This window comes from Ptychodera flava, chromosome 14 (assembly GCF_041260155.1).
Source record: "Ptychodera flava strain L36383 chromosome 14, AS_Pfla_20210202, whole genome shotgun sequence".
NCBI lineage: Eukaryota > Metazoa > Hemichordata > Enteropneusta > Ptychoderidae > Ptychodera > Ptychodera flava.
Window position 1 is genome coordinate 13953936 of NC_091941.1, and position 27976 is coordinate 13981911.

The window sequence follows — 27976 nt, forward strand, 5'->3', positions numbered from 1 at the left end:
TTGCAACGCACATGTATATTAGGCAGCAACGCACATGTATAGTTAGGCTGTAGGCCTATTGAATTTGCAACGCACATGTATAGTTAGGCTGTATTGAATTTGCGACGCACATGTATAGTTAGGCTGTGTTGAAATTTGCAGCGCATACTTTGTTCTTTTCTGCAAATAGTATCAACAACGACAACAACAATAACAACAACAATAACAACAAATTTACTGAGTCCAAATATATGTTTATTTATCTTCATTTTTAAATATTTAATCATCATCATCGTCATCATCGGAGATTGGATCCCCTATGGTATCACCTGAGGATGACGTGCTGACCGGAGAGAACCCGTCTCAAGTCCTAACGTGCAAGTGTGGTGAAAATGGTATTGTATCAATCTGTGCAAAATGCTCTGAAAGACTAGTGTATGCTGAAACTTGTGACTGGTTAAACTTAAAGTTTTTTAATATTGAATTGTTAGAAAATTTCCTTTTAACCCCGACCCTCCCCTGTTCAGAGACAAGTAGGAGAAAGAGACTGGGTTATAATTATAATGTGTCGTTCGGCGCCATTGGGGATAAATTAAACTCCCTTAGCTTACTTGCTGTTATCATTACCAACAAGGCTGAAGTAATTAAAATTCTTTGTTTTGCGGCTCTTTTTTTTTAATTTCGAGGGGAGCAAAAATCAGTTTATTTTTCTTTCTTTTACCTCCATGGTTGCACGCACAGTCGAAATTGTTGCATGGATGATGCACGTAAAACATCTATTTTTTACGTCCATGTTGTTAGGTACACAGCGACTTGGCTTTTGTGCCGACAAATTTTTGTTTACAAATTTTGCAAATGTACCGAAAACACCTGCATTAATGCAGAATATCACATCTTACTTAGTGAAAATTTGGAGCTGAAAAAGTAGTTGTACTTCGATTCTTGAATCGGCAGAGCCAATCGGGTACTAGGTAGCACCATGGATGTAAAAAATAGATTTTTTACATCCATGGTAGCACGCAGACACGAAACAATCGAGTAAACACTCTGTGTTTTGGAACCACTTACCCAGAATTTTTAGTGGACGCTACACAAAGAATTTAATCACTTCGGTTTCAATCATAGACCCTAAAATGGCCCAATCCTGCTGATCACTGCATACTTCACGTTGTGTGTTGTGGAGACTGTAACACAGTCTCTCTATCCGCAGAGAGATTGTGCAAGGGGTCATACCACCATTTCCATGAGTAGGCAAATAATCTTGGTGAGATGTTTACTCAGTGATAAGTTTGCAACTTCCCGCCTTTGTTCCAGGAGTTTTATTTTCCAATATTTGAGCGAACCCTGGAGGAATACCGTACTAGTTTGTCTCAGATTCATTCCCCTGTAAGGACTGGCTCAGAACCGAAACCTAACAGTGAAGACTTTCGGCAGTCTCTTCAGTATTTTGCAAGGTAGGTTTGTTATGTGATCAGATCAAAGTTGTGTTTTCACTGTTTTTAACATTTACATTGCCAATTCAGTCATTTGCATCTGTGAAGAGAAGGCTGGCACTCTGCAATTGCAGTATATTCAACCACCAGAAGATCTCACAGACTTCCACTTTTCTATTTCAAAACTGGAAGCCATGCACTGTATAAATGTTTTTGTAAATGCAATCACATATCAATTAGCTGTTTCATAATAGGCTCAGCCCACTCCCATTTAAATTTGTGGTTGCCAAGGACTGTAAACTAGCAGATAATCCATTAGAGGAAGCCCTGCCCATCTAAGTATCAAATAATCTTGATTCAGACTTTGCCCTCATGCAGGCTATCATAACCATAGATCCTTGAGCGAGACTGGATGCATTGCTTCAAAATTACATCACTCTGTGACTGTTGACCTCCAAAGGGATTACTTAAACACAAACACAACCTGACAGTCATTTTCTTTTGAGGTGCTGTTCACAACACCAAAGATTTACCAAAGACGGTAGAGAAACTACTGAAACATACGCAGTTTTAATGTAAGTTTTAGTGGCCAACTATTTGATTTAGTAGGATACATGGTGGGATCCAGTTGTCAACTGCGGGATTTTTCTCGGCCACTATAGGTTTTTAATGGTCCACGGAGTGGTTTTCATTACCCACCCCTATTTTTAACTTGCCCTGCTGCTTGTAAAACCCAAGGATAGCTTGTACCTCCATACTTCACTTGTAATTGTGATAACTTAATCAAATGAATTACTTTGTAATGTAGATGTATGTAGACCGACATTGGTGATGTCGTGCTTAAACACATTATTTTATTGAACCCACAGACATTGCTTGATTCAACCACTAATCTGAATTCTGTAGGGAAAACGAAATGTTTAACTAGGATTTTTATTTCATTTAATGGTTTCCAATTGAGAGAGTAATGACAGTGTCAACATTTATCAAGAAATACTGCAGGGCTCGAAATAATACCTGTCTGCCTGTCCCGGACAAGTGAAATTTGGCCTTGGACAAGTAGTTTTGAAAAGTACTTGTCCAAGTGGACAGGCAGGTTTTTTCAGCCTGCAACCAGTATTTCAACCTATTGACTACAGCAAATATTCATAAGTTTAAATTTATGTACCTTTTAAAATTTTGAAAATCATTATTTGGATATTTACCTATCAGAAGAAAGTAAAAGAAAGTTTGATAATATCTAATCACTGTTTACAGGAGGCAGCCGCGTTGATTTATCTAAGGTCACGCTTCAAATCTCTTAGATTGGGAGATTCTCAGAGCTATCTCGACACTGAGGGCGCTGTTACGCCAGTTTGCATTCGACACAGTCATGAGTTTGTTGAATTGAATTTAAATTAGTATAGTTTCTTAGAATAAATTGTGCCATTTTGGACAGGTACTTTTCTCACTGGGACTGGTACTTTTTATTTTGACTTGTCTAGTGGACAGGTGGTTGAAACAAAGTATTTCGAGCCCTGTACTGCATAAAATTTCATGAAACTTTTCACAGATGACAATCTCAGAACATTTTGATGATACTGTGTGTCATATTAATTATCTGCTTATTTGCATATTTATGAACTTTTTTGATTAGTGATATAAAACGCCAAAATTCCTACACCAAATTTGATGATACCTGCCACAGATATTGATCTGATAGATATCTAACTGTACTGAGAAGTATCGGGCAGTGCATTTACATATTTAATGAAGTTTCGTAATAAGTCATGTAATTCCAAAATAACTGCATCAAATTCGATGAATCTGCTGCAGATACCGATCTGAGAGATACTGACTGTGTTGTGAAGCCTTCAGTTGTGTGAAGTTAATTAAGGGTTCATTTGCATATTTAATAAACATTGTAATAGTGAAATGACTGTAATATTATGGCACCAAATATAGTGAATCTGCTACAGATATTGATCTGATAAATATCCAATTGTTCCCTGCAGCACTGAATAGTGTCAAGTTAACAAAGTGGCCATTTGCATATTTAATGAGCTTTGTGATAAGTGATATTATTCTGAAATTACAGCATTAAATTTGATGAAACATGCTGCAGATGTTGATCTGCTAGATATCTAATTGTCCCATGAAGAAGAAGACGAGCAGTGTCAAGTTAATAGACAGGTCATTTGCATGTTGAAATGAAGTTTTATAATTAGTGATTTACTCCAAGAGTACTGTGCGAAAGTTGATGATGCCTGCTACATATAGCGATCTGACACATATCTGATTGTTCTGTGAAACGTACTACTACGTAATGAACCTGTGTAAACCATGTGAGCACATCTGATTATAACTGTAGAGCTGTTGAGTACTGCTGAAAATTTCCATTTGGATGAGACCAATGTCAGTTTGCCATAGGTGGAGATACCTGTCTTGAATGAAGCAGGATAGATTGTACTCTTTCAGACATACAGATACTTTGTCATTGTCAGTAGATATAAAAACAAACTTCATTGACATACTGTGTATGATAGTAGGCATCTTTAAAGGCATTTGTTGGCACCAATTTTCTCATCAGAAAATAGACTATAATTTCAATGAAAAACAAAAAGCTATCACCTCCATAATCATCTTATAGTCCAGAACAAAGGCGATCCCAGGGATCGCCAGAAATGCCCGATGATTTGTCTTGGCCGAGGCACAGAAATATGCAGTACCAGTCTTTTCCAATTTGTTGAAAGGTATGCAGAATCTAGTGTGTTAGCTGGCATTTAACAGTCATACATATGGTCTATTTACATGGATTTTGCATTTTCGTCACAGTTATATGATACAGCTAGTGTTGGAAGTTAATTATGAAGTCAAAGTCTCTGAAGATGAGAAGACAAGGATGGAGAACTTCCTAAGACGGGCCGATGGAAGTCTCCAGTGCTTTCTTGGTGACATATTTGAACGACTGGCAAGGGTGGCAAAATCCCCATGGGGGAATCCAACCCTGTTGAAGATCATGAAGAACATGGAAGTGACACCTGATGACAGTAAGTGACCATTCAGTGCTCTCAGCAAGTACTGTCCACCAATGAGTAAAGCCAAACAGGAGTACATGTATGTAAACTCCTTTGTTGCATCACAGGGAAGTCAGGATGAACAAAAACAACCAAATGAAAAAATCAACCAAATAAATAAACAAAAAATACAAATAACCAACAAATCAAACAAAAATAAGTTAATAACCTACAAAGTCAAAAACACAAGTAAATAAATAAATAAATGAATAAAAGAGAAAACAATAAATTGAATAAAAACTGAAATAATTGACCAAACTACACGTGCAACATATTCAAGATAAGACAGGCTCCAAAACAGTAGCTGTAGAATAAGCTGCAATAGAATATTACAAGAAGACACCTTAACCTTGCTATGGTAGCTTGTATCATTAATTTTGATGAGCCAGGTTGCACGATTTGATATGTGGTGTGTGTCTCCATTGTGACAGTTGCCAACCACTGCATACTTTACCTTGGTATTTGATGGACGGTGCATCAAAATGTATTCAGATGCACTTGACATTGCAAGTATAATGGGCATAAGCCCTCAGAAGCTATTAAATATTTTATGAACACTCACTCTGGCTTGCCACATTTAACCAAACATTAGCAAAATGTTGTTTATGCTATTTTCAAATGAGTAATTGTGTCAGTCAATCAGTAATTTGCATATCTAATGGGCTTTCACAATGCGGCACATAAAATGTAAGGACTTGTACCAATGGCAAGTAAACTTGCTATGTACATAATTGGTAATATAATGATATGACATCAGTGAAAGAAATTTAGCATTTTCATTTCAGCTACCGGACTTGTCTGAGTATAAGCCCCTGCTCATGTATAAGTGAATGTTACAATTTTCACTGCTATGATGTTGTTTTCACAAGATGTAGACAGTTTGATATTGGAATGTTGAGTATGGTAATTACTAATGTCTTTACTTAATGATATTTTTAATTGAAGCCATACATACTGAAAATTGGTTGTGATGTTGGTCATAAATGCGAAGTCACAATCTTATGGCAATATGTTAGAGAAAAGTTTAATTTACACACAACTGCAACATTGAAATGGGAGCTTTTGGGTCAAATTGGTTTAGATCTGGTCAAAGGATTCTCTGTGAACTTGACTTACAAGTACAAGTAAAAGCACACGGAGCTCTTCTTCCTTGTTTATATGTCTGTCTGTGTTTGTTTGTGTGTAAGTACACTTACACACAAACAAACAGACAGACACATATACACAAGGAAGAAGCGCTCCCTGTTGTAAAAGGAGAATAGTGTATTCTTTTTCCCCTTGAATTCAAATACATCAAAGAGGACAAGTACACTCTGTTTTTCATAGTCATTAAATTAATCATGTGGCACTGCCACGTTCTGAAAATGAAAATAGTGTTTTTAAATTTCTAAGTTGCAAACTTTCTGTTATCATTTTGCACAAAGTTCCATATGTGTCTCTGAGACTCAAGACCTAAGTGTGTGTATAGATATGAGAAATCATTATATAGTTATATATTTATATTGTGAAGGAAGGTACTTTTGTTCAAACTAAATTTTCTTCTAATTATTGTACGAAATATTTTTCAACTCATCCCTTCTTGGAAATTCTTTTGTGTGTTTCAGTCGATGAATGCCTCCAAAGTGAGGGACATATGCTGATACAACACAGGCTACAGACTCTGTATCATAATGAATGCTACATGGAAGCTATCAATCTATCCCTGTGCTGTTCCTCTCATCCAGAATTTGGAAAGCAGAAGTGCTATTTGGAGATGGCATTGTGGTGTATGTGTAAACAGAATTATTGGTATCTGGTTAAAGACCAGGTAGGTGGATTTAAACAATTACTAAAACGCTATAGATAGTAGATAGTGAAAGAGGTAAAATTTCTACCTGTAAATTCAAAAATTTTGTGTCTTTCTGAATCTCAGAAAGAGTAATTAAGTTTATCACTCAACATATGGGACACCATGCCTTTAACAAAATCATTTGCCATATCTCTCTAATTGATATTCTAAAATGAATGTGAAATGTAAAAAATTGCTGAATATTTTTAGGTTTTTGAGGAAATATATTGCAAAAGTTTAATAATTTTTAATGAATTAGTGGTTGTTCCATGAGCTTCATTGCTATTTTATAGCTACATGTACTAACAATTTGGTTTGAATTATTTTCGTCTACTGGTTGAAATATCTCCAAATTTTTCATGCATAATTTTGACGGGAAAATATTGTCTGTTTGTCATGCGTCATGGACGAAATCCAAACATTTGCACTAAACTCATTTCGAGATGATGAAAAAATGTATTATTGCTGATTTTCTAGTCATTATGATCAGAACTTCATAAAACTTGATCCAAAACTATTCTTAAATGAAATAAGTCTCAGACCCGTGTCGTTTTGACTGAGCAAGAGACATTTTCACTGTACAAGCAAATAGAAATGCATGCCTTAAAATTCTAGAAGCTCTTTTTGATTAACTTTTATGACAGTTATGGGGCCTTTGATTACATTCTTTGTTTGCCATCCTCGAATTTTCCTAAAACTTATCCTCCTGCCAAGTTAAAAAACAAACACAGAAATGAAACATGACGTGAATACATACACTAATTGTAATAAACACTGTGTTTGTTGTTCATCAGTCTGCATTAAACCTGTAGTCAACAAAAAAAGAAATTTATTTGAGGTAGCTAATGTTTAACATTGACAATGGGTCCATGATAAAACCTATGCAAAGCAGGCTGCTGGTGTACCTACTTATCATGTTTTCAGTGGTTTTCATCAGTGTCATATTTTCTAACTCATATTTGTTTCGTAAGTACAATGGTGCATGAAAATTTCATGTCATGATTGAAAGCGCCATTTGCCCAGTTCTTGCCAATATGAAACAATCACAACAATTTTTTTTCCTATGGCTGAATGTGGACGTGGTTTTAGCCATTGCGTACATGAAACGCACTGACAAAGTTTGATCATGAACACTGATAAAATGGTCAATTACAATTGGTAACTCATTTTGTAGAAGCTGAAATGCCGTAAATCTCTATTGACCATAGGAATTATTGACGGATAAGTAGTTTTGTGTTACCTGTGTCACTTCTTGATGATTTTCTATCCCAATAGTTGAAGCAAATGTCCTGTTGTGACGTGGTAAATATGATAAGGCCTTTGAACGAGAGGATCAGCCATGTGCCTTGAACATGGCCAGGCAGGGCCTGATAATATATTGGTCAAGAAAGCAACCCTGCAGATGTGGGCAAGATATTGCCATTCTCTGGGTGGAGATGGAGATGAAATGTTGTAACAGTGATCAAGAGATGGTACTGAAGATACTCACTTTGCAAGATATATGTGCTGCTTCCTTCAAAAACCAAACCTATATTTGTGATTTCGTTAAAGCAGTCGGATCAAAGGTTTCCAATGAGGTAGGTGAAATGCTTGAATAGCACAGAGAAAGAGAGACATAGTGTTACGAAATAAAAAAATTGTAAATTCTCAGTGTGTCTGTTTCAGGAATTAAAGGCCAGGGCTGGGTATTAATAGCAAGCTGCCCCTGTTGGAGTTAGTTCATGCAAAGCGTGGCCTGGGTGGCGTCACGCTCGATCGCTTTCTTTAAAAATCATGCCAAAATGGTCACAGGCGAAGAAACTTTGGCGTCCATGCACATGCACCTAACTATGAATGTCTAGTGATTGAATATATAGATAAAATTTTATGATTTGAGCATAAATAAAGCTGATCTCTTTGTCTTCAACTTGCGTGGCAAGCGGCCACAACGAAGGTCTGCAAGCTGTCAATCATAAAAGGACGCTACAGGTTGTATCGGTAAACGTTTGCGATGTCAACATGTTAGATACGCACAGCCATGTAATTAGATGGGGGGACCGCAGTGCAGAGCCCCATGCACAGACACTCTTTAGCTGGGTAGTCTGCTAAGTAGATCGATTTTCAGCTCGATCTATCGATCCCGTAGTCGATATGCCCACCTATTAAAACACCCATTTAGGTTGCAGTGCCAGCATGTCGACTACGGGACCGATAGATCGAGGCGAAAAGCGAGCAGACTACCCAGCTCGAGCCCCTGTGACTGCTAGTATATGCCACCCAAGCCATAGCGCGTTCTAGCGTAGACGTCGTACACGCCGCAATTCCGATCGTTTCTTCCACAGAACTAATCATTTGAAGTTCAGATTCAAGTTCTTTAAGATTTTTCTGGCCTGAAAAGTATTATTATTATGGTCTTGCCATTTTAAAAGATTTTTAGCTCACATTTGGTATACCAATGTGAGGTAATCGTATAAGCTGAATCAGTTCATTTGCATGCCATTTGCATGTCTGTATGTATGTACGTATGTATGTATGTATGTATGTATGTATGTATGTATGTATGTCCATCCACGTCAAAAACAGCTAAACCGCAGCACCTACTGTCTTAGTATTTGGTGTACAGGTGCACCTAGGGGTGGAGATGTGAATTTGTTCAAATGAACATGTCAGTGCCAAAAATATGCAAATGAGGGGAAAAAAGGAAAAACCCTGCAAATTGCTAAAACTCTGTAACCGTTGGTCAGATTGGGTTGAAACTTGGTGTGCAGGTTCCTTTAGGCATTCTGAAGTAGGTTTCTAAATTTGGGATGAAATTGCATGTTTCTATTTTTAAGGTAATTTTTTCAGTTTTTAGTCAAACAAATGTTTTCTCTGAAACCACTCATCTGATTGCTTTGAAAGTTGGTATACATGTTCCTCACCACAGTCACGTGTATACAAATTGAATTGAACTTTTTTATTTGTAATTTTGGGGCAATTGTCCAAATTTTTGGTCAAAACTTTTTTTATTGAAAAATTACTAATCTGATAGCTTGATATTTGGTATACAGGTTCCTAAGGTTGATCAACATCAGTTTAATGAATATCATGAAGATATCTTGAATTTTGTATCTTTGCTGAATGTTTTGGTTACTTTTCTTATTTTAAGTAAAATTTCTTCTTCTCTGAAACCGCTAGCCCAATTGCTGTCAAATTTGGATTGGATGTTTGCAAGGGTGTTACCCTTCTAATTGTTGAAATTACGACAAAATTGGGAATATTACTGTTTTTGGGGCAATTGTTGTCATTTTTGGTCAAAAAATCTTAAAAGATATATTCTTTTTAAAGCCCCTGGACAGACAGCTTTTATATTTGGTGTACAGATGTCCAGAGATGACAATAGTTAGATATGTGGAAATTGTCCTGAAATATACAAATTTGTATTTTTAAGACAATTTTGTCATTTTTGGTCAAGAAAACTTGTTCTCAAAATTACTTGTCAGATAGCTTTGTAATTTGGTACAAAAGTCCCAAGGGATGTTATGAGATAAATTTTCTGCTCAAAGTGTTAGGAAACCCCCAAATTTTTATATTTTAGGTAATTTTCTTTTGTGACCTTAAATGACCTACACCAACCCAGGATATGTTGTGAGAGAGTTTTGAAGGCTGTGAACATAATTTTGTCATATTTAATATCAATTTGTTGTAAAATTTGATCCAGAAAACAAAGCTGAGGTAAATTTTTTCATTGCTAACCAATTTTTGCAACTTTTGCATGTAAGACACAAGAACTGATGAGAAATTTGGATCCAGGATAATTCCAGATGTCGTAATCCCCCCACAGTGGAAGGCATTTCACTATCTGTAACTGATTTAAGTGCTGTTTACATTCGAATGATAGCACTCATAGCATTAATTAAAACATCCCCAAGGTTGTAAATACATTTCCTGCCATGCCAGCTGGTCTTATGTAAGGGGTGGAACATTTGATATTCAGGAGGGGGTAGGGGATAGAAGATTGATGAGGTAGCGTTACTTTTTACGAGACTTGTACATTTGTTCCCACTCTTTATTCTTCCCCACTCTCCCACCTTTTCTTTTTGTCAAGCTTCTCTGGCTAATTTTTTGTTGACATTTGCTTATGTATGTAGGATCTGCTTGTCCCATTGCTATAGAAGTTGATATGCATGTTCCTAAAGATGACCTCCAGTACCTAAGTTGCAGACCTTATTTGCTTTTGCAATTCTTGTTTTTCTGATTTATTTAAATATTTCTTGAATTTACCAATTCAAAGCGAATGTGAGCACACTGTCCTTGACGGTATTTTTGATGACCTAAACGACATTGTGCAATGCTCTATTGCCATGGAATCCGATGTCAAGCAAAGACGGTGACTTTGTTCAAGTTGAATAAAATTTCCTTCCTGGTTGCGTCAGTCAATTAATATAAATACTCTTGTTCACAATTGATATAGACAGTGGGACTGTCTCGATTCTCCCGTCTATGATTGATATTAACTGACTCTTTCTTTCTGTCTTTGTCGATCGATGGAAGTATTTCTCATCCTCACTACTCAGTCGTAATTTGACAGATGTAATATCCAAACATATATTGTCATTAGTTTCTGACCAACACACAAAAACCCGTTCGCCAAAGCACATATCTGACGAGATGTGTTGCGAAACAGTTAATAAACATATTGGATGAACAGCCTTACTCTATGCTTAGAGGGATATTCATGTTGCAGTCTCCTCGGAAAAAAACCCGGGGATGTTTAGGCGATAATAAAGGCGATGACTCAGTTGAATAAAAAAACTTTTCGGACATCTTATTTTTATCTAAGCGTACATTTGTCTGTTTGATGTGCGACCGTACGCAGTTCGTTTACATTCTCCATTAAAACTAGTCAAACAATTCTGCGACAATGATGGTGTCTCTTCGTGAACGTCCTTGAACCCATAGCCGCGACTATTGTTTTTTTTATGTGTTCCGTGGTTGATGATTGGTAGAATTAATGTATCAAAATTTGAAGACACACGTGATTGAATCCTGTGATTGTTAGGCAATTGACGGTGTGTAGGGACGGCCACAGTCCACGAACCAAGGGAGCATCAGCAGTACGCAGTACATTGCATCCTTTCTGAGAATGAACAGCGTGTTTCCATAGCTACCATACGAAATCCGGCTTTGACCAATGTTCCTGTCCTGTTTCAGAGGATAATTTTTGAGCTGCGTAGCTACTGTTGAGGTTCAGATAGCCGAATCTTTCGTGTTCGAAAGGCTTATCGATTTACAGAAAATACTAAACTTTTGTTATTAGTTAAACGTTTACATGTACATAACCCACAGCACACTGGGCAAAGCCAAATACTTAGCAACTTGAAAATTTCAGCGAGTCGCTCTCACGCAGTAGCGAGGAAAAAAATACGTCGGTATCATTGATGCGCCATGTTTATTGTTGTTTGTACGACTAGTTTAAAAGTCATAGACTTTCTTAACGGTGATATTGCCATTTAATATTTTACGTACTAAGTGAGTACATGACAATGACAGAGACTTGAGACGGCAGCAGTCACCCTTGCTTTCCAAATCCGGTCACTTGTTTGTGGCATTGACTGTGCTGACTGACAGTGACAGAGTAATAGCGAAATCAAATATTGCTAAATAACGCAAACACCGATTGCAGGAAATCGGTCATGATAAATAATTGCCGTGGAAACCATAAAATTCATGTTACAAGCACAAACATATTGTTTGTCTCCACAATTTTGCATTGTAGAGTTGAAAACACAAGACAGCATACATTCCCAGAGACATGCATCCTTTACTGGCACTGCAGAACAATTTTTGTTCCAATGAAGGCCAGGTTGAAACATAGACTCTGGCTGGAGTGAAACACAAAGTTCTCGGGACGAAGTTCTTTATCTGCCCGTTGTTTCATTTAGACGTGCTTTAAAACAAATAGAACAGCGTGAATACGTCATATGACTGTTCATTCCAGAGACACTACTAGGCTAAGATTTTAAAATCTCGTTCTGATTACTGACCAGAGGATGGGGCCAGTCGATCAGGAACTTTGCCTCCAGATGTCGATGCGTGTCCTGCTCCAAGGCGCATTTGATATTATTTCAACGCTGATGCGTCCACAAAATTGCACTGATGTTCATTTTCGAGCACACCCACTTCGCCTGTGTTCAATGTGCTAAGCTGCGCTTGTAAACTTATGCAAAGCCCACTTTTCTTGCTGTATGTCATGGAAGCGTTCGTTCATATCCGCCACCATTACACCCATGAGCATTGACCAGCCTTGCAAACAAAACAGCATCCACCAAATCGAACTTTGAAAGTTTACATTTAAAGAGGCATGCAACAAGAGAAAATTATGAGATTTGTAAAACTTCTAAAGAGAAAAAAGGAAAATTGTAAGGAAGTAGAAACTGATCATTATAGACAGTAAATACCTGAGTGGCGGTTAAAAACTAATTGAAAAATGATGATTTTCGAGTGTTACATCTTGATGCTCTTTTGTTTGCAAGGCTGGTTTTCGCGCGAGTGCTCATGGGTGGAATGTGATTCACAATGGTAGCGGATATATGAACGCTTCCCTCGAACACAAAGAGAAACGTGCACTTTGCATAAGTTTAGATGTGCAGCGGAGCACATCGTGTACCTAGGCGAGGTGGGTGTGCTCAAAAATGAAGCTCAATTCAAGTTTTGGATTAAAAATCGTCTGTTTTGGGCAGAGAAACCGTGCTGCAAAATTAGGGACGCTGCCAGTGGTTTTGCAGTCAGCAGGGCTGAGAACCAGTAACACAGCCCTGCCACACAGAGCTAGCTTTCACCCAACACATTTATCTAATCGTCTCAAAACGGACGAACTACGAGCAGACGTACGAGCTCGTACGAGCAAATTACGAGTGACGTAATGTGCCGCAATTTCACCGTACAAGTGACGTAATGTCAGTATTTCTCTATAGCCTGTCTGTGTTCAGCGTACTTTTGCGAGTGACATATCGAAATACATGGCTGTGTGATCGAAAAAAATCTCGTTGTAATTTGAAGGAATATGGCAGGTTTAATGTAAAAAAAACTTCAAGAAAAAACAACGCAACAGTTATTACAGCTACACCGGCGGTAGGTTCATATCCAGAGCCCGTACGCTCTACCGCCGTCGCTTGAAAACAATCTCATAAACCCGGCCATATGGGCAGCTGTGTATGGGCAGCTTGATGCTTGACTTCCCGGAGAAGGCGAGCTGTCACGTTCAAGTTCAGGATTATTGTCGATCAAATTTCAGTAAATTTACCTTACCTAAATGTAATCTTGTCTATAGGCTTAAATTTCGCCGAAGTTTGACAAAATGACCTTGATTTTACAGGTTCATATTCGAAAGTTTTGAGTTTTGAGTGCAGACAGACATAAGTTTTGAGGCAACATGGCTGCGACCCCATGTCGACCCCAAGTGAAAATGTGTTCGCGATAAAATCTTCCTGTATTTTTAGCTCCGCTGTCAGCGACGCGGAGCTTATCAAATAGGTTGATTTTCCGTCGTCGTCCGTCGTCCGTCGTCGTCCGTCGTCGTCCGTCAACAATTGCCTTCTCCTCTGAAACCGCAAGTCCAATTGCTTTGAAATTTTATATGCAGTTCACTTTGGGTGACCTCATTTAAGTTTGTTCAAATCGTGGTGAAATTTGCATATTTGTATTTTTGGGGCATTGTTTGCTGTTTTTGGTAAAAAAATCTTCTTCTCTGAAACCGCTTGTCCGATTGCTTTGAAATTTGATATGCAGTTTACTTAGGGTGACTTCAGTCAGATTTGTTCAAATCGTGGTGAAATTTGCATATTTGTATTTTTAAGGCAATTTTTGTCATTTTTGGTAAAAAAATCTTTAAAAATCTTCTTCAAAACTACTAGTCAGATAGCTTTGATATTTGGTACATATGTCCCTAGGGATGATCTATTTCAGATTTGTTCAAATTGTGCAGAAATATGCAAATTTGCATTTTTAAGGCAATTTTTGCCATTTTTGGTCAAAAAATGTATTTCTCTAAAAGTACTGGTCTGATAGTTTTGAAATTTGGTATATAGGTTTCTATAGAGGAACTAAGTAATATATATGGAATTTCTGATGAAATTTGTATTTTTGGGGCAATTTTTGCCATTTTTTGTCAAAAAATGTGTATTTCCAAAAGTACTCATCTGATAGCTTTGAAACTTGGTATACAGGTTCCTACAGATGAACTAAATGATATTTATTGAAATTATGATGAAATCTGCAATTTTGTATTTTTGGGGCATATTTTGCCACTTTTGGTCAAAAAAATGTGTATTTCCAAAACTAGTCATCTGATAGCTTTGCAATTTGGTATACAGGTTTCTACAGATCACCTTAATGATATTTTGGAAATTATGATGAAATCTGCAATTTTGTAATTTTGGGGCAATTTTTGCCATTTTTGGTCAAAAAATGTGTTTCTCATAAAGTACTGGTCTGATAGCTTTGCAATTTGGTATACAGGTTTCTACAGATGAGCTTAGTAATATATATGGAATTTCTGATGAAATCTGTAATTTTGTATTTTTGGGGCAATTTTGCCATATTTGGTCAAAAAATGTGTATTTCCAAAACTACTCATCTGATAGCTTTGAAATTTGGTATGCAGGTTTCTATAGATGAACTAAATAATATTTATTGAAATTATGATGAAATCTGCAATTTTGAATTTTTGGGTCAATTTTTCCATTTTTGGTTAAAAAATGTGTTACTCAAAATAAACTGTTTTCGTGTCTTGTAAGCCCTTGGGGCTGGGTGAGGCAACCATGCTGTTTAAGACCACACATGACCACTTTAATAAATTGATATAACATAGCATAACATAACTGCTCTAACAGCTTTGAAATTTGGTATACAGGTTTCTATAGATGAACTAAATTTGATCTTTTGAAATTATTATGAAATCTGCAAATTTTATTTTTGGGGGCAATTCTTGGTCAGAAAATTTTATTCTCCAAAAAATTACTCATGAGATAGCTTTGGTTGACATGTTCTTAGGGATGATCCCATGTGATATATTCAAAGTATGATGAAATCTTCGATTGTGTATTTTTGCAGCTATTTTAGCTACTTTTTTCTGGCCACTGCATTGAGCTATCAAAGATTTCCACCTTTTCATCAACATGTGTCAAAAATATTTATTCTCTACATAAACACAGCGGAGCTATATCGGCCGCTAGGTCGCTTGTTTTCAGAATTTTCGACAAATCAATTCTTCTTACATCTTTTGTAAACTATTAAAATAAAAATGTGATGTGCCATGCATAATACGTAATAGTCTCCTTGCTGGCAATTTTCAACGTGACGTAGTTGAATCCAGACAAATGTGCATATAGAAGCCGCACCGGATTTTGGAGTTCAAGATTGGAGGGGGTCTAAAAATAGTTCCTAATACAAACCGCAGCTTCACTTATGAATTGTACGGCCTCTTACGTCAAAATCTTGCTGTGTATGATAACCAGCATTGTAAGTCACTTGTATTTTGAAAGTATGGGTACATTACGTCACTCGTTCTGTGAAAGTACGAGGCCGTACTTCTGCTCGTACAATGTCAGTTGTGAGACAATTACATACCTCCCCAACAGTGTACATGATGTATGTGTCAGTCGCCAAAATATATTGCTTCAATTTCGCGATTACCTCAACACTAACGTGATTCTACTGAAGTTAATTCCTTCACTTTACTCTGTTTATTTTCACACACGGATGCTTACAGCAGCCTAGTGGTTAGCAGTTTGGTCTGATCGCAGGTCATCGCTTCTCTAGACCACCTAAAACCAGTCCGGGTCAGCTCCAAAATTGGAGACTCATTATGATAATGTATTCCGGCATTCAGCCAATCATCGAGCAGATTACATCATTAATAAAGTACAGGTCACGCTGGGTCACAAATTACCCACCAAGTGTGATCGGCAGTTTTGGGCCGCTTATCAAGCCCCTGTCTTGTGAATTTTCGACGGATTTCGACAGTCAACATAATCCACGTGTTCTGCAGAAGGTCATGTCCAACAAGGAGTCCGATTAGTGAACAAATATTCGAAATATTGACGATTCATTTCTACCCCCAGTTTATCAATTTCGCTCAAGTACCGAGAATCATTTTGTGGATGTTTGTCATCTCTATTAGAAATACTGTTATAAAGGTTATTTGTGTAGGTACGCGTATAACATTTTGCAAGAAAGAAGAGCAATGTCAGAGCTTTAAAACGATACCTGTTTTGTAGTTGTCAAACGCAGACTAAAAATGGTACGCGATTTTGAAAATGTGTTGACAGAGTGGCCACACAACTGTTCCCCATACGGTAGAATTTGTATCGCTGCCATCTCCGATACAAATGGGGTATTCTGAACGATCTGTGTAGGTACACGATTTATATTCGCAGGACTTCAAGCCAGAGTCTAGGAATCACAGCGATATATGGGGTTGGTTGTCTTAGCCAGAATAAAAACTGGTACGCGATTTTGAAATTGTGTTTTGACAGAGTGGCCACACAACTGTTCGACATTATGACAGAATACGGCGCGGGAGTTCGACACAGTATGGCGTACGTAACGAAGGATGCATGTGGAGGTTGCCAGGAAATACAATTTTTACTGATGGCGCGCTGGCCGCTGATTGGCTAATGAGAGGGGGAAAATATTATGGTATAGCGTCTCCAATTTTGGAGCTGACCCGGACTGAAAACCCCTGACCCAAGGTTTTTCTACACAGTGTAGGCAGATGGGATGGAAGTTGTCTATGGTCCACCATTTTTAGCTACTATAGACTATAGTCTATAGAAGCTATTGGGATGGGTATCCGTCCGGCGTCCGTCGTCAGTCTGTATGTATGTATGTATGTATGTATGTATGTATGTATGTATGTATGTCCGTTTGTGAGGCGTCCGTCCACTCAAATATCTTGAGAACCGTAGTACTTACTGATTTGATATTTGTTGTGTAGATGAAAAAATATGATTTTGAGAAACTATCTTTTTAATTTTGTGATATTGTTGAAAATAGGCAAATTAATGCCAAAAAAGGTGTTTTTGGTAAAAAATCTTCTTCTTCATAACCGCTGGTCAGACAGCTTTGTTATTTGGTATACAGGTCCCTAGGGATAACCCAACTTAGATTTGTTCAAATTGTGATGAAATATGCAAATGTGTATTTTTAAGGAATTTTTTTGTCATTTTTGGTCAAAATTTGACTTACATTGTATGGAATTCTTGTACTGTATAAACCCTATCAATTCACCCAGAAAAAAATAATTAATATGATTTTAAATAATTGAATTAATTAGGAAATCATCAAAGCCAAAATAATTTTAGAGTGGAATTATCAGAAAGTTCAACTTTTTTTGACAGTTCATAGTGAAATGCTTACCATCTTGAGGATTAAAACATGTAAAGGCAACTTTCCTGAATCCCAACTTTGATATATCTGAACCACCATTTATGTTATCTAAAAGAAATTGCTCATAATAGTTTGTCATGATAGGGTGGTCAAATAAATGGAGATAGAGAAAGTTCTAATTTCCATTTATGGTTGACTTGGTAAGGATAAAATAAGATTACTTTTGAGGGAAAAAAATACAGTGGTCAATTAAAAGAGTGGTCAAAGTGATGGGTTTTTATGGTAAAGCTGGGCTGTAAGATTCCTCATGTGCTATTTATAGCAATTATGCAATCTATGTAAACAGTGCAATGAAAGTGTAACATGATTCCTTATAATGCTTTTGATGACCTTGAACTTCCTAAGTTTCAAACATTTGTCTCTTCAGTATGCTTTCTCTGAGAACGTACAGTCTCAACTTATTCAACAGAACTTAATTTGAAAGTTAAAATGTGCTTGGTTAATAGGATGAAAATACTGATATTAAAAGATAACCAGCTCAAGATTCTTTATAACCTGACAGATATGCTGTTTTTTTATGACGTAAATCTTGATTGAAGCAAGTCTTGTTTACTTTAATTAGAATGTAATTAACTCTCGTTTATTTGCTATTATGACTAATATAGTCTGATGAAATATGCAAATCTGTATTTTTACGGAATTTTTTTCCATTTTTGGTCAGGCCATCCTGAAATGAGCTATCAAAGATATACACCTTCTTCATCAATACATGTGTCACAAAAGGTTATTCTCTACATATCACCGCAGAGCTCTGTCAACTGTTGAGTCGCTTGTTTTTTCAAAACCGCTGGTTCAGACAGCTGTAATATTTGGCATGTCCCTAGGATGACCTTAGTGAGATAATTTCATACAGTCAGGAAATACTTAATTTTGTATCCATGTCTATAGTAGCTTCAGGACTTTGGCCCTATGTTTTAGACATCTTTCAATAAGTTGAACAACATCAGCAATTTGCTCGTTTGCAACAGTATTGGTAAGAAAAGGTCAAAAGATAGCGATAATGTCCTCTAAGGGAGCGCTGCACCCAACTCAGCATATTTAGCTCCAAAATCACTTTTTTGCAAATATTCATTCAATTTTAATTAACTTATTAACCTGAGATTAAAATATTGGTTGGGTTCACATTTAGTCTGTCAAGCAGTTGTAAGTTGCGTGATAAAGAAGTGTTAATTCATGCAAATTCATGCAAATCACCTGATTTCTTGGCTTTTCTTTCCTCCCAATTTCAAGATTTCCAAAGAATTTAACTCCACTCTGGCTGCTTGGTCAAATTTTCTGAAATTTTCACATTATGTTCTAAATGCTATACAACAAAAAGAGTATTTTGTTTGGCAATAACATTCTTACATTTTGAAAAAGAGGCATTTTAATCATGCTAATCATGTTTTTACTCATGCAAACGCATGCCATTTTAGAATTAGTCTTGGCAACTTGCAGCTCCACCTTTAGTGGAGTATGTAGCATGTGTAATTCACATAATGGTATAAGCTTGTAAAGAAACCTTATTTTTAGTCCCCTTGGATGAAGTCATGGGGGACATAGGTTGTTTTCTGTCTGTCGGTCTACACAGTTATCTGAGATATGCGTGGCACAATTTCTTTCAAACTTGGGACAAGGATAATACACAATGACATACATATGCACATTGATTATTATCAAATATGGTGGCCACTGTCTTGCAATGTTTTCATGTCTAGAGCCATTACTAAGACATGCCTCAACAAATTTCTTTTAAACCTGGCACAAGGACAACAGAAGATGATTTACATACAGTGTCAGATGTCTTCATAATTAGATCCAATACAGGTGGCATTTCCTTATGATTTCTTTATGTCCAGAGGCATTATTAAAACATGCTGTTACAGATTTCTTTCAAACTTAGCACAAGCACAGCATATGATGACTTACATACAGTGTCAAATGTCTTCATGATTCAATCCAATATAGTCAACAGGTGGCCATTACCTTTCGATTATTTTAAGTCCAGAGGCATAACTAAAACATGCCGTGACAGATTTCTTTTAACCTTGGCAAAAGAATGACTAATGTAACTTAAATGTGCATGTCAAATGTCTTCATGATATATCCAATATGGCCACCAGGCAGCCATTTTCAGCTCCCATTTGCCACACATATATGGCAACTGAGAGGTATGGTTGAAAAAAGTCTGTTTGTGAGATGTTTGTCTGTATGTATGTATGTATGGATGGATGGATGGATGGATGGAGGATGGATGTTCGTCCAATGCAAAACTCCCGAACCACTGCACATGTTAAGCTGATTTTTGGTATAGTGATGCCAATGTGGTCTGGATGTGCTGTTTTAAAATGAACCTGTCAGTCTCAGAAATATGCAAATGAGTAGATAAAAAGGCGAAAATGGTGAAAAAGCAAGAACTAAGGAACTATTCATCTGATCATTGTCATATTTGAGTTTTAGATACAGTGGCCACACTCATTTAACCATATTGATTCGATGTCAATATTGGCTGCTTTCTATTTTTAATGAATTTTTTCTCTATTTTTTGCCATTTTAGTAAATATAACTTCTCTCAAACTAATGGTCTGATTGCTTCAAAATTTGGTGTGCGAGCTCCTTGTGATTACTAAAATATGATCCATTGAAATTATAATGAAATTTGCATATTGTTTTTTTGGGCAATTTCGCCATATTTGGTCAAAAAATCTTCTTTGAAATTGCGTATACTATTACTTTCATATTGGGTGCGCAGGTTTCTAGGAGTACCTGAAGATGACTTTGTGAACTCAAGACGAAATTTGCATATTTTTGGTACTTTTTGCCATGCTTTCAAATTTGGTACACAGGTGAAATGTAGTTGGCCATTCACTCAAATTCAAGTGCTGCCTGTGTGAATGGTTTTGTTAGTCGTCCGGGGGGACTTATAGATTTGGTCATGTCCGTCCATGTGTAGGTCCGTGTGTGTGTCCATTCACGCAGATATCTCAGACATGCCCTGGTCAATTTCTTTCAAACTTTGCACAAGGATAGTACCCTACCCCATACAGATGCACGTTGATTTGTTTCACAATGCGATCAAATTTGGCCGTGTTAGAGGACTTTTTAGTTTACACCTCCATAGACTTTTATGTATAAGGCAGTTCTCCATAGACTCCCATGTATAAGGCCAAGAAAAATAAAAATTTAGTTTCTCATCGTATTCATATTGCAAAAAGGATGCAGTGACACAGTTTTTAGTCCCCAAGGATGAAGTCCAGGGGGCTTATTGGGTCATGTCCGTCTGCGAGTTCATTTGTTCATGCAGATATCTCAGACATTTTGACAAAATGTCACGTGACCTCGGTGACCTTTGACCTCAAATATACATATTTGTCCATAACTCAGTAACCACAAGTGCTACACCCTTCATATTTGGTATGATGGGAGACCTTATGACGCCACATACTGTACCTCATTAATTATGCACATATCTAATTCTGAGCAAGCCAATGGAGCTGGATGTCTGATTTTTGGTATATAGGGATAACTATAGGATAGAAATTTTTTGACAAAATGTCATGTGACCTCGATGACCTTTTACCTAAAATATACGTTTATGTCAATAAATAAGTAACCACAAGTGCTATGTCCTTTATATTTAGTAGGATGGGAGACCTTATGACAACACACGCTTTACCTCATTAATTATGCACATATCTAATTCTGGGCAAGCGAATAGAGCTAGAGGTCTGATTTTTGGCATACAGGGATTAATTAGCAATACAATTTTTTTTTCAAAATGTCACGTGACCTCGATGACCTTTGACCTTGATTGTACATATATATGCATAACTCAGTAACCACAAGTTCTATACCTTTCAATTTTGATAGGATATTAGACCTTAAGATGTCACATCTTGTACCTCATTTATTATGCGCATATGTATTTCTTGGCTGGCCAATACAGCTAGAGGTCTGATCTTTTTTCCCGATTTAGAATCATAACTTAGACATGCCTCATGTGTTTCATATTGGGAACAACAACATAGACCTATGTGCCCATAGATCTCAACATATACACTCCAGTGATACTTCTTAATGACCACATTTCCCTGCCCCATCAAGACTAATACTCCTAGTACAAGTGGGGACTATGTCATTGTCAATGACTTGTTATGAGAAGAGTATGATTATGATGTTCCAGGCTTAGGTATTATCTATACAGTCCGGGTTATGTCCATAGAGAGGATAGTACGATTGACCAATCAGCGAACCTGCCGCCACCAACGTCACGAATAATTAGCCATGCAAACCTGGGCTCGTACATTGCAACGAGTTTGGAACTTTTCGGCTTGATTTCGCCCTTTACTTTTAGCACTGGGTAGTTTTTAGATGTAGACGTTACTCACAATGTTTAGTACGGTCGAGATGGTGACCGACACAAGTGGTTAGTACATTGAAAATTACTTATTTGGATGAATTTCCTGGCCGGGTACGACTCCTAGAAATCAGTATTTGACCCTTGTAAATCTACAGTAAGTTATTTGTCGCCAAATATCGCCTATTTTTGGTCAAATTTCAATTTAACCTTGAAATCTGCAGTATGGAGAATGTTTCAAGCTTTGCAAAGATGGGTCAACTGTTTTAGTCGGTCATCGGAGCACGATGGAGCACGATTTTTTCGATCACCATGCATTTCCCGGTACGATTGACCCTTTGCTCAGAAAAACGCGCGCCGGATCAATCGCCGAGAAGTTAACCAAAAGCTAGAAAAGAGAACGAAAAACGTCCAATAACTCTTTGTCGAATATGGTCAAGGGTAAAGAAACTTAGAAAACTATTCCTGAAGAAATCTTACAATTTTTAACACGGTAGAACGTCGCCAATCGACTGGAGCTAAGATACTTCCGGGTAGCCAACAGTCTCACTCGATCGGTGGATCTGTCCGGTCACATCGCTATCTGAACAAAGTGAACCAACGTAACCTTTGACCCTTATTACATATACAGTACGTGATTGGTTCTTGCCTTAATTTCATTACATATACGGTACGCCATTGGCTCTTCCCTACTATCCTCTATATGGACATAACCCGGACTGCTATAGGAATGATGCAATTCTAGAAGTTTTGTGAGGTAAATGATATTTTAACTGAATTTGATATACATTGTATGTAACTAATCTTCTGTAAAAACCCTATCAATTTGACCAGAAAAAATTATCATGATTTTAAATAAATTAATTAGGAAATCAACAAAGCCGACATAATTTTAGTGTAGAATTATTGGAAAGTTCCACTTTTTTGACAGTTCATAAGTGAAATATACTTACCATCTATGGATGGTTAAAACATATAAAGGCAACTATCCCTGAAGTCCCAACTCAGACATATTCTGTACCGTACATGTTGTTCTGTGTATGTTATCAAAAAGAAATTGTTCAAAATAGTTGTCATGATAGGTCGAATTAATAGAGATCAAAAAAGCCCCAATTTCCATTTGTTGTTAACTTGACAAGGATAAAATAAAATTAGTTTTGAACAGGAACACATGATCAACAACAAGAGAGTTCTGTCATGATGTACTACACGTCATTACATACATAATGTAATCACTGGGTACTTTTATCCTGATTTGTATCCCAGAAGTGTTTTACTGCAATTCCATCTTCCTCTACAAAACCTAGGTAACTCGTTAGCATTATTCACTTTTGAGCATTGTACATGCAGTCAACTCAACCCTGATACTTCACTTAGAACACATCGCCAGCTCTCTTGCAAGATTGCATGTGATAGTACCGTATACGACCACTTTACTTGAAAAATGATCACCACTACTTGCAATATACTTGCCTCAATTTCTTTCCTTGGATATTTCACTACCACTATTGTCATCTTCAACAAAACCTGACATTGCCAAAACAATACTCTTGTCAGCACACCACAGGCACATTCAAATTCACCCTATTCAGTAGACTTTGAACATAATCAAGTAGTAACACCTATTGTCAGGGCCTCAGATTGTATGTGATAGTGCCTTCTACAGCCATTTGTGTATTTTCCGTGAAGATCTGCTTACTTTGATTTTACAGATTATTTACCCATTTGTCTAGTAGACAAAGTCCACATGATAGCTTCTTTGAACAAGAGAACCTTGATGGCAGCTTTGACATAGTTTAATTTATAACTTCAATTTCAGGTTATCAAAGAAGTATTGCAACCTCTGTCTGTACTTTGTCTGCAAGGGATGAAAAACATCGTAACACGGGACAACGCTGAGGTCAAAGCAAACAAAAGAAGAGAGAATAGTAAGCTTGTATGTGCTTTAATTGTGTTATTCAAGAGAGCTGATTTCCTTCTTTTCAAAGACAGTGTACTTACATACTTTACTATCAAGCCTAACATTGGAACATATAATTGGATGTCCAATATCTTCAATTCTAAACCAGAAGACCATGGCTTAGTTGAAGAGCTTGTAATGTGGCCAATAATGGAAGATGCTCACCGAGCTAACATAGTACATTGTTTGAAAACTCAGCGACCAATCCCTATCAACCCATACAGGAAAGGGAAAGATGTCATTAAGGACTGTAAGAAGTTAATATATCAGTGTAGAAAACCCTACAAGCGTCGCACAGGATGTGGACGTGTCAAAAGAGAGAGTAATAGGATCACATGTACAGGTATAGTTTGTAATCAGACAAATGCTCAAGAAATACTTGTCACTGAGAATGGAAAAATATCGATTGATAAAGCTGTGAAAAGGAATGTTAAGCCAGTACTCTCTGAAGAGAAGAAATGTTCACATCAAATGCAGCTGTCAGGCGAGTCATGCACCACTCAGCCACTGGCCCTCAACATTGGAGGCACCAGAAAAAGCCGTACTGATGAGAAGTTAGCTGATGGCAGCAATTTGCCAGAGTTTAAACATGTTGAGCCTAAGAGAAAAATATCAACGTGCTTCATTAACAACAACACCAGTAAAAGCCGTGGTGATGACAAGGTAGCTGTTACCAGTAATGTACCTAGTATGTTGAGCATGGTGAGCTAAAGAGGAAAATACAGACCTGCTTCATTGACAGCACCAGCGAAAGCAATACTGGTGAGAAGGTAGCCGGTGCCAACAATTTGCAAGTGTTGAAGCACAGTGAGCCAAAGAGGAAAATGAAGTCCTCCTACATTGGCAGCTCTAGCGAAAGCAATAGTGGTGAGAAGGTGGCTTGTGCCAGTAATGTGCCAGTGTTGAAACGTGGTGATCCAAAGAGGAAAGTACAGATCTGCGTCATCAGGAGCACTAGTGAAAGCAAAACTGGTGAAAAGGTAGCTGGTGCCAGCAATTTGCAAGTGTTGAAGCACAGTGAGCCAAAGAGGAAAATGAAGTCCTTCATCGGCAGCTCTAGCGAAAGCAATAATGGTGAGAAGGTGGTTTGTGCCAGTAATGTGCCAGTGTTGAAACATAGTGAACCAAAGAGCAAAATAGAGACCTGCTTAATCGACAGCAAAAGCAATGGTGAAAAGTTACCTCATGCCAGGAATGTGTCAGCACTGAAATGCAATGTGAAGATTGAAGCAAATCCTGAAACCAAACTACTTCTAACTGTATTGGAGACAGATAACATTCCAAAAAAGCAGGAAGTTTGGCAAAAGAAGCTTCAGTCTACAGACCTATATGTGCCATTTTCCATGTTGAGATTTTCATCTTCATCATGCCAACAAAACCCTGACACCATAAGGAGTAGCAATCAAGCTAATGCTTTGGACTGTTCTGTTTTTCCCAAGAAGAAAACTGGAGGCAACTCCTGTGGCATTAGGAAATCTAACGATAGTAGCTGCATGGATATCTCTCAAGGAATCCACAGTAAAGATACCCAAAAAAGTCTGTTCACTAAAGGTAATACCACTGCAATAAAAAGAAGGAGATCCTCAATAAATTCAAGGGACAGTGGCCAATGCTATGTCAATGAAACAAAATGCGGTGAAAGCAAGTGTATCGATGTGGAACAATCACATGTTCTGACTGACAATCTGGTCCAAGATAAGCCATGTCTGACCAAAGATGTGTCAGATACCAGAGTTGCTCACAGTATCTACATGCCGATTCATGGCAATGAACCAGTTGGACAAGATATACCTGAAGAAAAGGGCATCCCGAATTCAGCTGAGTGGAAAACAGAGCAGAACGAGCACCTTGCCCTGCCAGATTCTGCTGCTGGTAGAAAACGTACACTTCCTCCAGAGCAAGTCCAACAGAAGTCAGGTTCCAGACAGGAGCTGATACAGCAATCAAATCAAGTGGAAATTGCACAAGAAAAAATTAGTGGTACTATAAATGCTGAATTATATCAGAAGTCAAATGGTGATCATCATGACGCTACAGAAAGTGGGTCTTTCATGTTGGACAAACAACGTTTTCTGCCTCATATGAACGCCAGTACCATTGAGATTCCTTCTGAAAGTGATCTGGTTATCAAGGTTGAAAATATCCCAGTTGGACCAAAAGACTCTGTCAAGGCAACGGGCACCAAAGACAGCGTAAAGAAGAAACCTGTATCAACAGATGAATTAGAAAGGGCCCAATGTGAACCAAGATCAGTCAGAAGAATCTGTCAACGAAGTAGTTATCAAAACGTGGCATTATCCAGAAAAAGTGATGGGGACATTGCATCAACTTATTTCTATGAGCCAAATTATATCCAAGAAAAAAGGCAGTGCTTGTCTAAAAAGATGTCCTCAACTAGAAGTGTGGATATGAGCTGCACAAGCGTTGAAGAGAGGGAACACTTGACAACCTCCAGCACTGGGGATTCTACAACATTTAACTCCGATACATTAACTAATATTGTAAAAGGAAGAGAAAATGAGGAAAACAGCGATAAAGCAAAAACTGGTGCACCATTAAGTTCACAGGTGAAGAACACACCAGAGAGCAGACACACAGATGCTGCAGACAGCAGTGTGTTATCTCCAGAAACTGTTGAAAGGAGTGTTTGTGTTCCAAAAAGTGGAGCTTCAAAAGTTCTTGAGAGAAGAACATCGGAAAAACAAGGTGTTGGAACTGACCATGAAGATTTCTCTGGTGGGTACTCATGTGTACTTGAAGATGAAGAGCAAAGAGACTGCAACAGTGATAGCTGTGTATGGCATTCCTGTTATTGTATGCTAGTGGATGATGAACAGCTGCCATATGAAGCAAAGGAAGATGACAAGGGCCACAGTAGTAATATGTCACAAGAGCAGCTGGTGACAGATGTATTGAGCTCCCCAGTGGAACAAGTACAGGATAGCTCTTCAAGAAATCCTCAACCATTTGCACACTCAGGGAGGTTAAAGGGTTCTGCAGAGGATCTCACTGTGGATAGCAGGTCAACTGAACAACAGCAGTGTACACAAAAAGGAAGTAACAATGGGTCTGCAGTGGAATTCATGAGGAATGACTTGCCAGGTAGACAAATAGAAATTCCCCTAACTAAAAGAACAGGTAGTTCCTCAATTGAAGTGGTATTCAGCAACTTGTCAGCTAAACCATTGCCATTTACAAGAGATGAAAGAATCACTGATTCTGGAGAGGTGCACACACACCACAGCCTTCTTACTAAACCATCGCTACTTGTAGGCGACCAAAGAGAAAGTGATTCTGAAGTGAAATACTTGCCTCCTGTAGTTGAATATAAACTCAACAACTTGTCGGCTAAGCCAAAAGATGAAAGAAACAGTAATTCTGCTGAGGTACAACCAATGGAAAGCTTGCCATTGGCAAGTAACCCAGTGCCTCGCTTTAAGAATGAAAGTAAAAATTATTCTGCTCATGACCACACAGATAATGCAAGTGAAACACTGCCACTCACTATGGATGAAAGTGGAGATTTTGAAAGGGATCATATACTGGACAGCCTGGCAAATAAAACTAGTCTCTTTACAAGTGCTCAACGCAGAAATGACTCTGAAATGGAATGCACAGGGGACAACATACCAACAATTGGTAAATCACCTTCTACTACAAATGATCATGGAAATTCCAATTTTGCATTTGAGTCCACAATGGATGTCCAAGAATATGGCAGAGACATTGGTTTTGTCAAGCAACACAAAGTGGAAAACATAACCCACCAACCACAGTCACATAAACAAGATGAAGTAAATCACAGTTTTGTTTGTGTAGCACTGAAGCAACAACAGTCTAAAAAACATGCAAGACCAGAGCCTAAAAGAGACAGTGGTCCTGAAAAGATCACAAAATTTGCAACTTGTCAAGTAAACCATCTCCATTTGCTGAACAGAAAAGAGGGGATGAATCTGAGGTGGAAAACACATTGAG

At 37.7% G+C, this 27976-nt stretch overlaps 1 protein-coding gene across 1 annotated transcript; it reads left to right on the forward strand.

Moving 5' to 3' along the window:
* The first annotated feature begins 29 nt into the window (after positions 1 to 29).
* Positions 30 to 27976, forward strand: LOC139149455 (uncharacterized). Its single transcript, XM_070721227.1, has 6 exons — positions 30 to 374; positions 1294 to 1433; positions 4227 to 4441; positions 6073 to 6275; positions 7572 to 7873; positions 23861 to 27976. Exon 6 carries the CDS (start codon positions 24826 to 24828, stop codon positions 27973 to 27975), a length of 3150 nt encoding a protein of 1049 aa, XP_070577328.1. The 5' UTR covers positions 30 to 374; positions 1294 to 1433; positions 4227 to 4441; positions 6073 to 6275; positions 7572 to 7873; positions 23861 to 24825; the 3' UTR covers position 27976.

Coding starts and splice junctions, on each gene's coding strand:
- LOC139149455 (XM_070721227.1), top strand. CDS start 24,826: ATGAAGTCCTCCTACATTGGCAGCTCTAGCGAAAGCAATAGTGGTGAG.